Source organism: Cyanistes caeruleus, chromosome 11 (assembly GCF_971803275.1).
Source record: "Cyanistes caeruleus chromosome 11, bCyaCae1.hap1.1, whole genome shotgun sequence".
Taxonomy (NCBI): domain Eukaryota; kingdom Metazoa; phylum Chordata; class Aves; order Passeriformes; family Paridae; genus Cyanistes; species Cyanistes caeruleus.
Window position 1 is genome coordinate 1,449,181 of NC_141711.1, and position 18,044 is coordinate 1,467,224.

Below are 18,044 nucleotides of genomic sequence, written 5' to 3' on the forward strand. Positions count from 1 at the left end.
CTGTTTACAGGGCAGATGGTTTCTGCTAATAAAAGGGAAAAAAAAAATCATCTATGTACAAAAAAAATATGCCTTTACCAAGACAAGTGCCAAAATATTTTGGACTTTAGGAAACGCCAGTCCCACAATTAAGGTTTAATAGTAGGAACAGGCAACACTGCACTGTGTTCTTCCAGCTGTAGTAAAATCCTCATTAGGGAGGAGGGGGCAGCTCCACATTTGTGCTCAGGTGCAGCATCCCCCACCCAGGCAAAACCAACTACACCAACTGTGCTTCTCCCTGATCCTCCAGGGAAGAAACGAGGACAGAGGACAAGGGAAATTAGACTAAAATGCAATTTATATTTGCAGATTTGCCTGGACCCTCAGGCTCATGTCCTGAGGTTTCCAGGCAGACACAAGAGCCCTGAAGCTCCTGCCTGCCCTGTTCTTGCTTCAGAAATATTTTCCTTGTTCCCAAAAACGTTTCCAAGGCCATCCCCAGAGCGTTCCCAGGCCCCAACTTTGAGAAGGATGAAAGGGATGAGAGCAGCACCAACTTTCCCTACCTGCAGTGTTTCATAACAAATACCCCAAAGCACTTTCCAACATTACTCTGCAATTTAAGCCAACGCTGCAGCTGCTGCAGAGGCTGTGACTTGATCGTTCCAGGCCCGGAAGGTGAAATCAAACAGCACCCACAGCTTCTGCAGCCTCCTCAGAGCTTCCACACTCGCTGGCTTTCTGAAAGCCCCAGCCCTCAAAGTCGGTAAATCTTGGCTTTGATTTGAAAAAGCCAACAAAGCACCTCTAGTTCTCATACCCAGGTTGAAGGATTAAAACCAAACCATGCTTCACGTGAACTCCAGGGGCTGAGGCAGGGGAAGGCTGAGGACGAGGAGCCACAGCCCTCTGGGCTGGCTCTGAGCTGGGGGACAGGGCTCACAGGCCAGCAGAGCCCTGCTCAGTGCTGACCCACCTGGGAAAGGGTTAACAGGCACCTGGAAGCTCCCTGTGCAGGGACAGCCCCAGGGAAGGACCTGGACACCCCCTGCCCACCCTGACTGGGCTGCACTGATCTGCCTCCCTGTTCACAGAGGGTTAGCACCACCAGAATTTATCCACGTGTCCAGCTGCCACCCCAACAAGGGGATGTCCACCCAAACAGGCTGGGAGAGCACAGGGAGAGAGGTGCAGATAAATCCCTGTGGATGCAGCAAATGCAGGCACCAGGTAACGCTCCCTGGGCCAGGCTGGTGCTGGGACTGTCCAGGGAGGATGGAGGGAAGCTGCCAGCACAGCAGGACACAGCTCTGCCTTCTTCTTCATCCTGGATTTCACTGGAAACCTTGAGCCTGTTCTTCAGCCTCCCCCAGCCCCGCAGAGAGGAGCTGGATGTGACCAGGCTGCTGACACACCGCCCATCCCTGTCCCTGCTGGGAGTGTGGGGGTGTTTGCTTTCAAATAAATAAATATTTAAGCGGAGCCAGCACCGATGGAACGGAGCAGGAATGCTGAAAGGTCAGGGGATGGTGATCCTGCTGGGCCAGCCTGGCTCCCAGCACTGCCACTCCGGGGTCAATGAAAGATTTATATCTCCATGATCCAGTTTCTGCTGAGCTTCAGCTCAGCCCTGGGGTGCCTTTAAAGATACGGCCTCACATCCCTCTTGGGCTTTGGAGGTGTTTTAGAGGCAGAGTGAGGCGGGAGAGGGGAGCCTGCCCGTGCTCCTGGGCAGCTGCTGGCACCCACAGACTGATGTTCTTCACAAACTGCCCAGTCCTGGGGTGCCCTCAGCTCCCCCTGCCCCCAATCCTGGGGTACACCCAGCTCCTGTTCCCAGCATCCTGGGGTACACCCAGCTCCCATTCCCAGGATCCTGGGGCACACTCAGCTCCCATTCCCAGCATCCTGGGGCACACTCAGCTCCTGTTCCCAGCATCCTGGGGCACACTCAGCTCCCATTCCCAGGATTCTGGGGCACACTCAGCTCCCCATTCCCAGGATCCTGGGGCACACTCAGCTCCCATTCCCAGCATCCTGGGGCACACTCAGCTCCCCATTCCCAGGATTCTGGGGCACACTTAGCTCCCATTCCCAGCATCCTGGGGCACACTCAGCTCCTGTTCCCAGCATCCTGGGGCACACTCAGCTCCCCATTCCCAGGATCCTGGGGCACACTCAGCTCCCATTCCCAGCATCCTGGGGTACACCCAGCTCCCATTCCCAGGATCCTGGGGCACACTCAGCTCCTGTTCCCAGCATCCTGGGGTACACCCAGCTCCCATTCCCAGGATCCTGGGGCACACTCAGCTCCTGTTCCCAGGATCCTGGGGCACACTCAGCTCCCATTCCCAGGATTCTGGGGCACACTCAGCTCCCATTCCCAGGATCCTGGGGCACACTCAGCTCCGTTCCCAGCACAGCCTCCTGTGCTGCAGCAGCCGGAGCGAGCGCGGCCGCTGGCGGAAGCTGGCTGACCGCAAGGGCTGGGTTTCGGGTTGCAGCTCTTTTCTAGGTAAAGTTGGAAAAGTCCCTGTTGTAAGGCAAGTAGCAGCGAGTCTCAGACACGGGGGTGACCATCCCTGCTTGGAAAGGTGAGGAAGAGGAAGCGGTGCTGCGTGAGGCACACGCGATTCATTCTGAGAAGCGCCGGCTCCTCCCGGCTTCTGCCGAAGAGCTGGTTCTGAGAAAGGCTGAGAGGTTCTGAGAGGCACCAGCTCTGCTCCTCCTGGGCAAGGGATGGCAGCTGATGGCTCTCCTCTCCTCTCCAGGGTCTGCATGTATCCAGCTACCCCTGTGCCTGAGTGTTACAGGTGCTGAAGAGATAATTCAACCCTCTCCAAAATAAATCCCTCCAGATGCCATCAGAGCGCTGCCCAGCAGCATCACCTACAGAATAACAGAATTATTTTGCTTGGAAAAAAACACCAAGATCATCAAGTCCAAGCTGTGCCCCATCCCCACCTTGTCACCCAGCCCAGAGCACTGAGTGCCACATCCAGTTCTTTCTTAACACAAGCAGGGAAAGGTGGCAGCAGCAAATTTCAGTTTCTGTCATGGGAAGTTAAAAATCAGACCCACACAGCTACAAAAGAGCTCTGTGCAGCACTCTGAAAATTCATCTGTTTGTTTGTGGTGAGATGGGACTCCTCTTGGGTCTTTCTTGAGCTTCCTGGAAAAATCCCCACATCAGGTTCTCTCTCTGCTGCAAAGGCCTCACCATCACTTCTTCCACACGAGCTGCACTTCTCCCCTCTATAAAAACCAGCACTTGATGGTGTCCCCACTCCACACTCAGAACATTCTCAACTCCTCACGTGCCCCATGTTGTTCCACAGAAGGCTGATGACACAAGGTTTGGGGTGCAATAACCTCCTTTTCTCTGTTAAATACCCAAGTGGCACCCGGGCTGGTGCTGAGCAGGGAATCTGGAACACAAACACCGTTCCCAAAGGTGGAGGATGACCATGGCCCTGCAGCCCTGAGACAGCTCTGCTGGAGCCCAGCCAAGCACCACCCAGCCCGATGGACTGTGGGGATGGCATTCCTGGAGGCCAGCTCCCACCTCCCAGAAGGACCAGGCCACCTCTCCACAGCAGCTCCTCCGGGCTGTTTGGATCCCCGCTGAAGTGGGGCACGTCACTCCTCCACAGCTGGGCAGGACAAGCCATTCCCCAGCAGAGGCCACAGCTGGTGGCAGTGGCTGCTGTCACCCACGTCCTCTTGCACAAGCGGGGTCACTTGTGGTGATGACTCAGGGCAGCCTCGCCCCAGCCCTGGGCCACCTCCTGGGCCCCGCGGGGCTTTCTGGTCCCGGCGGTTTGTGTTCCCAGTGCGTCACCCCTGGGTTCCAGGCAGGAGCCTTCCCCCTCTCCAGGGCGCTGGCGCAGCTCCAGCAGCAGGACAGGGCACCCACCCTGGCAGCTGTTTGGGATCCACCCAAAGCCAGCACGTTATGCAAACATCCCATTCCCCAGAACTGGCCCGAAGCCTTTCCTTCTGCTTTCATCCACCCAGGCCTTCCCCATACGCACGCTCAGCCCAAGGGAAACCTCTGCCTGCTCAGCTGGGGCGCCAGCCCGACAATCCCAGTGTGGTTTATCAGGGAAAACCAAGCACAGGAACATGTGGGGTTCTCCTCCAGCAGCAGGAGGGTTCCCACAGCCCACCCCGGGGCAGCCAGCTCAGACACTCCAGAGAATCCCAGAATGGGCTGGGCTGGAAGGGATCTTAAAGCTCATCTCGTTCCATCCCCTGCCATGGCAGGGACACCACCCACTGTCCCAGGTGCTCCAGCCCCATCCAGCCTGGCCTTGGGCACTGCCAGGGATCCAGGGCCAGCCCCAGCTGCTCTGGCACCTGTGCCAGGGCTGGGGAAGATGAGGTTGACCATTCCCTCTCCCAGTGCAGCTCCAGGTTTGCACCAAGGGTGGAACAAGTTCCTCCCCGTGTGAGCACAAAGCTCAGCCCGTGCCTATGACACAGTGTTTCCAGCAGCCCAGGGCCTGCTGCCAAGCACTGCTGGCTCTTCCAAGCCTCTGCCATGATTTCTTGTTTAACCCTGTAATTATATTGCTAACTCCAGCCAGCTATCTCAAGATGCAGCTTGTTGGGAAGTCACCACCCAGCTGAGCGCTGTCAGCTCCAGGTCACACATCCTGACCTCCTTGGTCTTCCTCCTCTCCCAGCTTGCAGCAGTATCACGGTGACTGGTAGCCCCAAAACCCCAATTTCCTCATCTGTAACCGAGTCATTTGCACGGGCTGCTCACTCCTGTGTCTGCAGCTGCTTTGCTCAATACTGATATGACAAATCTCTCCTGCTTGACTCTGCCTGAAGTACAGGATTTCCAGGCACAAATGACAGATGAACATGGCCAAGTTTCCAGCACTTTCTCAGACTGTAGTTTCATGTACATATGTCTTTCACCAGTGCTGGAATCATTAAGGGCCTTTTGGAATGCTTTGGGTTGGAAGTCTCATGGTCTGTCCTGGTCACTCCTGTGGGTGCTGCAGTGCAAAGCCAGCCCTGGTCATCTCCAGCTGAACTGGACCTCATGGAGAGCCTGGGACACAGCCACTCCTCAAAGCCATCACCCCTGGTGAATGCCACGTTCCTGCTGGGTTTCAGAGCACAGTGGCTGTCCTTGCAGGGTAACTCCCTGGGAAAGGCCTCAAGGCACACTTGCACTTCTGAAAGGATGCAATTTGAAAGCCTGATGCTGACAGAACCTTGTCTTTGCTTACCAGGAGGCTGTGGCTTGGCAGCACTCACTCAAACCCAGAACCAGAAACACTTCTCATCACAGGACAGAGCTCAGGACACCAAGGAAAAAGCCCAATAACATACTTAAATCCCCAGGTTTGTACACAGAGGTTAACTAAGGTACAAAGGGAAAACTGCAGCCTTCATTTCTATTCCAAATTCCTTTAAGGATATCTGTGCCATCACTCCTATTTGTAAACGATTCCTTTTCAATGACAACACAATCCAGGTTTGGAACTCGGTGCCCTCGATCCAGACATGGGATCTTGGGCAACCGTGACACCTCTGCCTCATTTCTGTAATAAAGGTTGTTAATGACACAGATCCTGCTTGGATTATAAACAGGGGGGAGCTGCAGGAGCTGGTTAGGAAGCTCTGTGCTAAAAGCTTTTCCAAAGCAGCCTTTATTTTCTAATAAGCACATCTGGATGCACAGCCCCCGACAGCCGTGGCTCGTACCCACACTGCTCAAGGTGCAGAGCAGGGGATGCAGGAGTTGGGCATGCAAATATTTGTCTGTGCTGTGACAGCTGCCTGCAGACAGCTTAGGAACGCACACAAACCCCGGGTGCCCGTGTGGTTTTCTCTGTGCCGAGCTGCAGAGTGAGAGATTTTACACATTCCAAATGCCTGCACACAGCTGGCTGTGGCACAGCCCTGCCAAGGCCCCGGTGACAGCTGAGCTGCCCAGGCTGCCACAGGCACAGAGCTCCAGGGGGAATTCTCAGGCCAGGATGGGAAGATAAGACATTTAAATGAACTAATCTGCAGGGAGTTGCACGGAGTTCACATGAGTCATTTGGGTGTGGATGTCAATGTCTGGCCAAGGCGATAAGTGGATCCCCCCACCTCCCACACACAGGGTGTTATTCAGACATCACCTGATCTTCCTGGTGACTGCAGAGCCTCAGAACCGGGGCCTTTGTTCCTGGGAATCACGGCAGGTTCCCTCAGCATCCCTTTGGATAAACCCTGCTGGGAGCACAGAGCCAGCCCCTCTGCAGGAACAGAGCCACATCCCTCTTTGGCCAGGAGAGCCAGAGATCAGCTCTGCTCCCAGGAGATGTCTCCTCACATCCTGCAGCACTGCCTGTGCCTCTCCACTGGTGCTGGGGAGGTGGCTCAGGGATGCACTGCCAAGGGGAGCTGCTCAAGTCCATTTGCCATCTCCTGCCAGCCAGGAGGCTGCCAGGGCAGGGCAGGGGTGGCTCAGGGCAGCAGTGGGGTGAGCACAGCTTCCTCCAGCCCACCCCTGCAGCCCCATTCCCTCAGCATCTCCAGCCATTCCCAGCAAGGATTCCTGAGATAGCCCGAGTTTTACATCATCTGTCGCAGCAGGCACCCGCTCCCCTCGCCGATGAAAGGGAACATTATCCCTGTTTACAGGGGGAGGAATTCCAGCCTCTATCAGCAGCCTGGACCTGCAGCTACAAGCCCAGGGCAGCCTGGCCCTGCACAGGACTCAGCCAAAGCAGTTCAGATCCCAGAGCCACCAACAGCCCCAAACTGGGCCCAGAACAGGGTTATGGGAGGGAGAGTGGCAGTGCTGCAAGCTGAGAGTCACAGCAGCACTGTCAGAACAGTTATTACATTTGATTTTATAGAAGCCCAGAATCCCAGACTGGTTTGGGTGGGAAGGGACCTTAAAGCCCATCTCATTGCAGCCCCACGGGCAGGAACACCTCCCACCAGCTCAGGCTGCTCAGGTCACATCACTGATAGTTTGAATTTTGATTTTTTCACCAGTCTTCAGTGCCCTAAAGTCAGCTCTATTTCCAAGTGTACCTGTTGACTTCTTTCCTCATCATGTGTTTGAATTTAAAGAGCTTCTGTCTGTGAAGAAATATAAAATTCACTATGGAACTGTAGTTAATCATTGATTTTCAAGGCTACAGTTTCTTTTAATGTGGGGTCAGGATCGTGAAGGGTACAGGATGAATGCTATGGGCCAGATCCAGCTCTGCCATCCCCAGTACAGTGGGAATCCTCAAAACTGCCTTTCTACACACGTTATTTTTAGACAAGGAAACATCAAAAATTGAAGATCACTCCTAAAGGCGCCTGAATATTCACTAACTGCATAAATGAAATTGTCCAGGATTCTTTTGATACCACAGTGCTTAAAATATCTTTAAAGCGTTGCACAAGCAGCACTGGAAGCAACTCACAAACTGACAGTGGATACAATTTAAGTGTCCTAAATTCTTTCTGTATTTATTTTTTTACTGCTCTGTAGTGTTGGAACAACCCACAAATACTAAATGGCAAAGGCAGGTTTTAAAACTGTGTTTTCTTAGTTTTTTTTTTGTTCTTTCATTTACCGAGGGGCAGAAATCCAAGAGTTTTCTGAAGGTGTTTTGTTGGGAGTCAGAGCACAGGTGAAACATTTGAGGTGTGCTCTGCCATCACAGCAGGACTGGGAGCACATGATGCTTCCTACCCCAGCTCCTAAAAATGGGTAAAATCAGAGCTGAACGCTGGTCCCACACAGCCCGGGGAAGCCGTGCCCCATCTCTGCCACTATCCAAGATGTTACAGTGCCACCTTCAGTCTGAAACACGGGAGGAAATTCCCTTTAAAAGCCAGCCATGCCCCAAGGAGGCTTCCCAGGAGAGGCTGGTGGCTCAACAAGCCCTTGGGAAAGCAGCAGCTCCACAGTGAATCCCTGCCTTGGCACTCAGGGATGTATTTAAAGCTTTCCTTGGTCTGCCCTTCTGCATTCGTGGGATTCTGTCCAGAGAGGTTGAGGTTGGAGAGTTCCCACCCCTGGAAGTGTCCAAGGCCAGGCTGGAGCAGCCTGGGACAGTGGGAGGTGTCCCATTGGGCTTTGGGGTCCCTCCCAGCCCAAACCAATCTGGGATTCTGTGAACACAGAAATGGACCAAGCTCCACCCAAATTATCCCTAAAAACACCTTAAATGGGAAAAAAAAAACCACCCCACTTCTGGCTCCTCCAGCAGCATTTAAAACAGGTCAGGTAGAGAAACAGATTCATCATGTTTCACACCCAGATTTCAGGGCAGAACAGGAAGTTTTAACGTTAAAGGACACTGGAAAGAAATTGATTTTCAGAGTAAAGCTTTGTCAAAAGGCTCCTCAGGAATACAGGGGCTGCAGAGGACTCCAGGCACAGCAGCCTGAGCCTGGGGCAGGATGGTGACAGAGCTCTGAGGTGAAATCCAGATTTCCTGCCTATTCCACACTCATGCAGTCACAGCCCACACTCATCAGCCCTCATTGAGACCTGCTCTTAGATCCTCATTTAAAACTGGCTCATGAAATGCAAAACCCCACCAACTCCAGACACACTCCAAACCTCTACCTAGAGCACATGGTTACATAAAATTGCATCTGCATGAGACACTCTGGCTATGCATAATTTATCCCTACTCCCATCCACACACAGTAATTAGCCCTTGCTGACACTTAATGAATGGGAATTATCATAAAAGTTCTCCAGTTTTTGTGCTTCATGCAAACATATTCAGTGACTAATTTTTGGTTCTTATCTAATTCCAACCGTTCATCTGAAATAATGAATTGGTTGCCAACTGAAACTTTTCTTTAAACTGCTTTTAACAACAACAAAAACACAGCACAAAATCATCTTTTAGAAGCAAAAGCACAACACAAAATGGTCTTTTAGAAGCCAAAACCCTTCAGAAGTGCAGTGCTTCCCCCTGAAGTCATGTGTGCTGCTGGGGGATAAAGGAAGGGAGCAGAATAATCAGCCAGCCTGGAAAGCAGCAGTGATGCACTTGGTTATCTCACTGTGCTAATCCTCTATCAGGTGACTGCTCACAAGGTTTCTTTAAGCCCTCATTACTGAGGGAGAAATCCAGAAGTAGGACGGACACTTTGGTGACCCCAAAATAACACATTTGACCTGGGAGAGGGCTCGGGGGGATCTCCAGAGCCACCCTGAGGGAGTGGGACCTCAGAGCAGAAGAGCTGGGAGGAGAGGGAGGCAGCAAAGTGCTCTGCTCTAAAGAAATCACACTGAAATTCTATAAATCAAACAGATTTTGCTCCCCAGCCAGAAGACACAAATTAGTGACTGAGCTTTGGATCTAATTCCAGGAGCTCTGAACCTGCAGCTTGGCAGAGATGAGGCTTTTAATTCTCTCATTAAAAGCCCTTCCAATTGAGTAGACATTAATTGTAGTTTTTCACAATAATAAGCTCAAATCATATGACAACAAATCCTACAAGTCAGTTGGAGATATTTATACGAGGACAAGTTATAACCTGTTGGTCAGACACTTCCACCAGCTTGAAAATACTCTCCCTAAATGTGAATTTAAGAATAGGTTCTCTTCCCTTGATCCAAGCCACTCACTGTCACCTACTCCAGCACACACACAGAGTGCTCTGGGGGCTGGGAAGTCACAGGTGCACTTACAAAATGAATTAAATACAATACAGAGCACTGTACCAAACATTCCACTGGATTGGTCTAAACTAGGGGGGAAAAAAAAGCAAAACTCCAAACTCACCTTGATCATTTCTGCCACGTAACTCTCAGGTCCTGTGTATTCTGTGGAATCTTTGACTTTCACTAGGACAATAAAGCACAAATAGTGCCACATGTTGTGCTCCTCCTTAATGTGCTCTTCAAAGGTGACTGTCTTGTTGTCAAACTTATCTCTCTCCAAACCTGCGAGAGGGACACAGGGAGAGCCCTGAGTGTTTGCCAGCTGGGGACCAGCAAAATCAGCTCTAGAACAAAAGTCATTTCTAAATGCTGCACTTCTGCAAGTCAGTCATTCTGGAGTGGGACACTGAATATCAGGGGAAAATCTGACAAATGCCCAGGAAGAGAAAGAAGGGAAAGAAGGAGAGAAAGAAGGAGAGAAAGAAGGAGAGAAAGAAGGAGAGAAAGAAGGAGAGAAAGAAGGAGAGAAAGAAGGAGAGAAAGAAGGAGAGAAAGAAGGAGAGAAAGAAGGAGAGAAGGAAGGAGAGAAAGAAGGAGAGAAGGAAGGAGAGAAGGAAGGAGAGAAGGAAGAAGAGAAGGAAGAAGAGAAGGAAGAAGAGAAGGAAGAAGAGAAGGAAGAAGAGAAGGAAGAAGAGAAGGAAGAAGAGAAGGAAGAAGAGAAGGAAGAAGAGAAGGAAGAAGAGAAGGAAGAAGAGAAGGAAGAAGAGAAGGAAGAAGAGAAGGAAGAGAGAAAATAAAGAAAAAGATCAGAGAAAGAAGAGGAAAAAGAGCAGGAAGAGAAAGAGTAAAGTGTAACCAGTACTGCTTATATTTATTATACATAACAGAAAAAAATTGGTTAAAAAAGGCAACAACCCTGTAGCAAGCAGTTTGTTGGATTTCATAACACATCTCCTATTTTTGGGCAAACTGATAGCAAAAGCAACGTTTGCTTTGCAGCAAACTTCCAAAGGTTATCCCGTCAGGCTGTGTGTTATGCAACATGGCAGGACCATGTCAGTCAACCACAGCACCTCCATTCCTGAGCTCCTGGTGGGAAAAGCCTCCACAGGCAGCACTCTGCACGCTTGGAAAAAAACCACTGCTGGTAAAAAACTCTCCTGTTGCAATAGGAAACTGTTCTTCGAGGCAGAGGAGAAGCAAGAACTGAAGTCTTGAGGAAAAATGGTATCCTGAGCATTCCCCATCTGCTCCTGCTGCCAAGCTCGGTGCACGTGGTACCCAGGAACATGAACTGGCTGAGGAATGCAGGCAGGAACAGCCAGTAATTCAAGGCTTTTTTCCTGTCAGTTTGCAGCTCTCCCTGGCTTACCCAGAGTAACCCCTTCTTGTTAAGTGTGTCTCCACACTTACCACAAATAAAGCAAGTTGTTTTTAAAATTTCTTCTTTCTTCTGTTTTTCACTCCTTAAATCAGCAAAAGTGTCAATGATCACCCCAAAAATCAGGTTCAGGACAATAATGATGACCATGAAGAAGAACAACAGGTCATAGATCACTCTAGCAGCAAAGAGAGGTTCCTGCAAGACACATTTTGGAATTATGAACAGCCCAATTAGGTACACATCTCACCTGCCCCACACCCCTTTCCCTGAGATTCTCCACTGCTGATGCTCTCCAAGGGGAACTCAACACTCAAAACATTAAATGAAACTAAAATGCAAAACTGAAATGCAAAAACCACTGAAAGAGAAGCCAAATTAGTCAGCTGCCAGTGTGGGATGTCTACAGAGCTGCTCTTCCTGTGTCCAAGATTTTGGACTTCTCTCACTTTCACAAGAGAAAAAAACTCTTCTCTCACACACTGAAATTTGTTCTCACCCCTCCCTGAAGCCCTTTCCAAATTACATCCTTATATTAATCTGCAGTATATCAACAGAGGATCAGTGTGGACCATAAAGGCTTTTACTGGAATTTAATACCATTAATTGCATTTAACAACCATGTAAATGAACACTGAGCTGGACTTTTCAGTACACATTCCACATTTATTGCAGGCCTGAATACCCAAAATATCCAACCCCCATTTTCACAATCATCCTGTCAGTCAAGTGCCAAACTTATTATTAAGAATTAAGTATCTTTGAAGGCTAAGTTTTAGAAAAAAACTGAAATGTCAGGTAAAACAAAAAAGCACTGCCCACACTGTGGCTTTGGGAGTGACAGCCCGAGCCTCAGATCACAGAATCATCACAGAATTGTAGAATGGGTGGGAAGGGACCTTAAATCCCACCCTGTTCCACCCCAGCCATGGCAGGGACAGCTCCCACTGTCCCAGGTGCTCCAGCCCCAATGTCCAGCCTGGCCTTGGGCACTGCCAGGGATCCAGGGGCAGCCCCAGCTGCTCTGGGCACCTGTGCCAGGGCTCTCCACCCTCCCAGGAACAATTCCTTCCTAAATAATGGACACAACCAGCTTAAACAGCAGGTGGAGTGGGAGCCAGAGAGGTGTTATGGAAAATTCCTGCTGCTTAGCCTGGTCCTCACTCTGATGATGGCTCCAAACCTCCTTCCTCCCCCACACTCCCACCAACCCAGCCTGGTCCCTGTCCTCTCATCCCTCCCATCTGACACGTCACCTCTCCCTAGGGATGCTCCCACAAAACCTCGTGCCACTGGCATCCACCAGCTACCACAGCATTTTCCTGTGCCCCCTCACTGATTTGTACTCATCTCCTTCCTTCAGCTCCTGAGCTCCCAGCTCAGAGTGTTGGCTCCCCCATCCCTGCTCCTCTGGGCCCTGCTCTGGACAGCCCACAAGGCACAGGAGCTGGGGAGAAGGCAGTGAGAGTGGCTGATGCTGCTGGATGTGACCCCCAGAGCCATCAGCAGAGCCCCAGGAGCAGAGCACACACACACAGCAGATCCCAGCCCTGCTCAGTATCACTCCTCCACCCCCAGCCAGTGGTAATTTACCTCTTTGGAAGGTTTCCTGAGCACATCACCTACTCCACCCCCGCTCCTGAGCCCGTGACTCAGTACAGTAACAATGCACATCAGCAGCGTCTCGCACGTATGCTCCTTGTTCTCTTCCTCCATCTCCTCAGTGATCAGCTCTGGGAACACAGCAAGCAAAGACACGTTTCACAGCCAAGATTAGCTCTAAATCCTCCTCTCCATTCTCTGCTGGGTATGCTCTCTCCCACCTCTGACTGCCAGCCCGTGCTGCAAATCCCTCCAGGTTCATTCCCCATGTGTGGCTTGGGGGGATCTCTGCAGATCGTCCATCCAACCCCTGCCCGGGCAGGGCCACCTGCAGCAGTGACAGGGACACGTCCAGGTGGGTTTGGGATGTCTCCAGCAAGGGAAACTCCATGGGCAGCTGCTCCAGGGCTCTGCCCCCTGCATGGACAGAGCTCTTCCTCATGTTGAGGCAGATCCTTGTCCTGTCACTGGGAACCACTGGGAAGGGTCAGAAACCATTCTCTGACACCCCTTGGGGATACTGTATGGAGTGATGGGATCCCCTCCCAAATCTTCCCTGGACAGAACAGGCCCTGAAGTGTCTCTCCCCAAAAGGCAGATGCTCCAGACCCCCTCATCATCCCGTGGCCTCCCCTGGACCCTCTCCAGAGCCACCCTGGGAGCAGATCTCCTCCCTGACTCCTCTCCCCAGCACCAGTTTTCTTTTGTGCCTGAACTGCTGCCTGTGACTGGGTGAAATCTCTTTCCATCCCTCGCATGCACAGCTCAGATCACCAGATGCCTGTTTATACAGAATCCGAGCTTTTTGACAGCTCAGAGGACAAAGTGTTGCCTCTTCCACTCTCCCCTGGTGCCTGACAGATTGCACAGCCTTTGGGCTGCACTCAAAATGGCAACTTCCACTCAGAGCTTTCAAATGGCTAAAAGATCACTGCTTGTGGAAACAGCATTCTGCTAGAAAAGCAGCACTCTTTTTTTGACCTTCTCTTCGCTTGGCTCAAGGCTCCAACTTCACTGTTTCACTTGCAGAGCTGCTGAAATCCATTCCCCAGCCTCATACACTCCCCTGTTCCCATTAAAAACCTCACGACTTTCATTTCATCACAAAGCATCATGAGCAGATCCCACCTTCCCACAGGCAGCCCTGGCAAGGCCCCAGTCCCTGTGCAGCCCTGAAATAACCAAAACCTGAGAGCCATGGCCAAGAATGGGGCATCACGAACATCCCTGACCACGCAGCATCCTGGCACTGTATTGATTATTTGTGATACAAAAACATCCCTGAGTTTTCCTTCCTGCAGCCAGAGTGAAGGAGCTGAAGGAAACAGCTTCTCCTGTAGCAAGGCTGAATTTTACCTGCTCAGAGAAAAGGATTTTACTTTCTCAGAGAGGAGCAAAGCAGAGCCCTCTCCTCCTGAGAGCAGGGGCTGGTGGCCATCGTTGACCTTTGGTGGCCATGCAAGAGCTGCCCTTCCCAGAGCAACTGGGATGTTCTGTCTGTCCTTCCCAGACAGCACCATAAATCTCCCACAAGGAAATTACATTTTCTAGAAATAAAACTGAAATATTTCAATAGCCAGGTAATAGCTCAATTTCTTGATCTCCAAACCCCCCAAACCTACCCTTGTCCACTTAATCCACTGAGTACTTCCTGCCATGATATTAAAACAGTTTCCTTAGTTTGAGATAGAACAATGCTGCCAATAAACCGTATTTCACAGGGCATTATCCTCTGAGACCACGTTTAATAGCCTCATGCTTTAAAATAATAAACTTTGCAAAGAGGCAAACTGCATCTCTTCCTTCTCCAATTGATGCAGAAAATGAAAGAGTATGGCAGTGTTTTATGAAGTCTGGCTTAGTTCTAAGTTTCTCTGCTTTAGCCACTTCATGTAACAAATGTTATTTATGCTGCTGGCCTAAATTAATCCTATTTCAAATTAATCTTGTGATAGCTTTGTTCCCAAATTGATTGCATAGGATTTTCTAAAGAAGTTATTTTAATTGAAGGTGATTAACTAAGAAAAGAGTGAAAACTCAGGGTGTGAGTAAGGGATTGCAGAGTGGTACTTACGGTCGGAGGGAATGATGGAGGAGCAGTTCTCACTGCTCCCTGCCTTGCACACATCTGGGTAAAGGAACTCGCCAGTCATGGTCTCACCTGGCTCTGTGCGATCTGAAACCACAAAATGCTGCATCAAGGGATGCTTTAACACCGTGCAAGGAGACTTCTCAGGCATTAGGGCTCCCCATCGTTCTCAGGGTGCAAGTACAAGGCATCCACAGCAGGATCTCACCCTAGAGCTTAGAAGGGCACAGTACTTTCTGATTTGCACATTCCATGGTTTCCAACTCAGCCACAAAAGCAGTTTTGTTTCACAGAATCCCAGATTCACTGAGGTTAGAAAAGACCTCCAAGAGTCTTCATTTAGTGGCTGATGTCCACCCTGTCCTCAGCCCAGAGCACTGAGTGCCACCTCCAGCCCTTCCTTGGACACCTCCAGGGATGGGCACTCCAAACCTCCCTGGGCAGCTCCTTCCAAGGCCTGAGCTCCCTTTCCATGGGGAAATTCCTGCTGCTGTCCAAGCTGGCCACCCCTGGCACAGCTGGAACCCTTCCCCCTTGTCCTGTCAGCACCCTGGGGAACAAGAGCTGCTGTAACCCACAGGAACGAGCTGCTGGTACTGACCTGGCAGCAGGGTCTCGTTAGGCAGCTTGTCCACTTCCAGGATGAAGTCATCCTTGAAGAAGAGGTAGCCCACGATGGAGAACAGGTAGACCAGGATGAGGGCCAGCACGGCCGTGAGGATGATGGAGCGCCCGTTGCGGGTGACGCTCTTGATGACGTTGAGCAGCGTCTCCTCCCGGTACACCAGGTCAAAGAGCTGGGGACAGCCAACAACAGCACATGGAGCAGCAGCACCACTGCTGGCATCGTGTCCTGGGCCATGGGGAGCAGCAGGAGCCGAGGCAGCTGTGCCCTGCTCTGTGGCAGCCTGGCCAGCAGCCCGTGCCCGCTGCGGGCAGGTGCTCCTGCCTCAGTGCTAGACACACAGCGAGCTGCTAGCACAGCCTGCAGCTGCTTCTTACACTGTTACCTACCCCCTCACAGCCTCCCAACAGCTCACTGCAAATTGCAATTTGCTCTTGGCTTTCAATCTTAATTTATCGAGCATCTCATTCAAGAAGCAATACTTTTTCCCAAATTCTGTGTTTAGATTTCTCTGCTGGTGTTGCCTTCATTTTTCCCTGGGTCTGGGACAAATCACAGCAGGGCCCAGGCAGGTTGTGGCTATGCTGGTGGATCACAGGACAGGTATTTGTGAAACTGGACCTCCATGAACACAGCAAATAACCAGCTCAGGTACCAGAGGATGTGGCAAACACCAACCAAAGGCACAAAATAGCCTGTTCTGAATGCGATTTCAGCTTTGCTTCAACAGTGACACATTTTCTCCACCAGCACTAGATCCCCTCCTTCAGTGTGACTCCAGAAGCAGTGCTGTGCAAGGTGAATCCCACCCCAGACAGAAGGAACACGTGTGCCAGGATCTGTGCACATCCCATGGGGGCTGGAGACTGGATACAGCCATGGAGACACTCCAAAGTTACCTCAGGAAGCACAGACACCGTGTTGGAGTTATTGATAATAACACAGCAAAGCATCACAGCCCATCTCATTCCACATCATGGCAGGGACACCTCCCACTGTCCCAGCCTCAATGTCCAGCCTGGCCCTGGGCACTGCCAGGGATCCACAGCTGCTCTGGGCACCTGTGCCAGGGCCTGCCCACATTCACAGGGACAAATTTCTTCCTCATCTCTCACCTAAACCTCTCCTCTTTCGGTTTAAAACTATCCCCCTGTATCTCTCTGTCTGTGTGCTAGAAGTCACACACCAGCAAAAGGGATGTGGCAGGAGTCCTGCTGTCTCCCACAGTAACTCCTCCTAAAGAAAACCTCCAGTCTGTGGCTCTTCCCAGGGTCTGTTCAACACCTTCCCAGCAGAAAAACAGAAATTTTCCAGGATATGCCCAAGATGGGCCTTCACAAACAGACCAGAAGATGTTCTGAGGGCCAGGCAAACACCCACCAAGAGGCTGTAAAAGAACTCGTGCACGAAGAGCCCCAGGGCACAGATCAGCAGGTACAGCAGGTGATAGAGGAACTCCACATCCATGATCATGGCCTTGTATCCTCGCGTGAAGGTTCCGCAGTTACCCACAAAACTCATCAGGAAAATGATTTTATTACAAACCTAAGGAAAGATCAACCATAAATTAGTTACAATATCAGGGTAAACAGATGGCTTTTTCAAGCTGGAGGTAACTTGGCACCTTGCTGGGCAATCCCTTCCATGCCTGAGCTCCCTTTCCATGGGGAAATTCCTGCTCTGTCCATCCTGAGCCTCCCCTGGCCCAGCCTGAGGCCGTTCCCTCTCCTCCTGTCCCTGTTCCCTGGAGCAGACCCTGATCCCCCCGGCTGTCCCCTCCTGGCAGGGACTTGTGCAGAGCCAGAAATTCCCCCTGAGCCTCCTTTTCTCCAGGCTGAGCCCCTTCCCAGCTCCCTCAGGAATTCCTGGGGCTCCAGCCCCTTCCCAGCTCCCTCAGCTGCTCCCCAGTAACTCACAAATGCATCACTCAGTGAGCCTCACACAGCCCCATAAATTCTGTGGAGTTTGGGTGAATAACCACGTGCTTTAGGTCACAGAGACTCCTCCCTGTGCCTGTCTGAGGTCGGAGCTGTTCCTGCACCGAGCAGAACCTCGGAGCTCAGGATTAAACACACCCCACAGAGCAGCTGTGCGAGGAACAGCCCAGGGAGGGAATCCCTCCTCCCTCCAGTGCCACCAGCACGTCCCAGGCCCTTTCTGCTCCACGTGCCCACGTGCAGGTGAGGAACCCTTACAAAAGGGGCCAGAGGAGGTCAGAGAGCCCCTGGGTTCTTACATTGAACGCTCCCAGGAGGAACAAGGTGGGCTGCAGGCCCACGGAGAAGATGAGGCGCAGGATGGTGGAGGCGATCAGGGCCCGGATGCCGTGGGGCTTGGGCAGAGCGATGACGATGGCCAGGGAGATGAGCATGGCTGTCCACAGCAAGCCAGACAAGTGGGGCTCCAGAGTGCCTGGCCAGGGGAGAAACAAATTCCTGCATAAGCAGACTGCTGCCATTTGTTGCATCCTTGCTGCAGCATCACCCAGCCCCGTTCAGCCACCCCTGACTGCACAGCAGCAGCACCTGAGCCCAGAGCCCTCAGCAGGTTTTAATCACAAACCTGCTACTAAAGCACTCTGCACATGGCAAGGACTGTGGGATCTTTGTTTTGGTGCTCACTGCTTGCACACCTGAGCGCTGAGGGCCCTGTGCAGACGTGCTGGGCAGTGCCTGGGCAGGTGAGGACACTCCTCCAGAGCCTCCTGATGCGCTTCTGGGCAGAC

The 18,044-nt window shown here is 51.6% G+C and overlaps 1 protein-coding gene across 24 annotated transcripts in view; it reads right to left on the reverse strand.

Moving 5' to 3' along the window:
* The window catches only part of ITPR1 (inositol 1,4,5-trisphosphate receptor type 1), a 159,353-nt gene that overhangs the window by 7,086 nt on the left and 134,223 nt on the right, over nucleotides 1-18,044 (reverse strand). For all 24 annotated transcript variants that reach the window (XM_086846201.1, XM_086846198.1, XM_086846206.1 and 21 more), the window contains 7 exons: nucleotides 17,556-17,731; nucleotides 16,700-16,864; nucleotides 15,296-15,491; nucleotides 14,680-14,781; nucleotides 12,597-12,736; nucleotides 11,036-11,201; nucleotides 9,744-9,904 (listed from right to left, as the gene is read on the reverse strand). In XM_086846201.1, coding sequence (XP_086702327.1) covers nucleotides 9,744-9,904; nucleotides 11,036-11,201; nucleotides 12,597-12,736; nucleotides 14,680-14,781; nucleotides 15,296-15,491; nucleotides 16,700-16,864; nucleotides 17,556-17,731 — 1,106 coding nt within the window. The remainder of the gene's footprint in view (nucleotides 1-9,743; nucleotides 9,905-11,035; nucleotides 11,202-12,596; nucleotides 12,737-14,679; nucleotides 14,782-15,295; nucleotides 15,492-16,699; nucleotides 16,865-17,555; nucleotides 17,732-18,044) is intronic.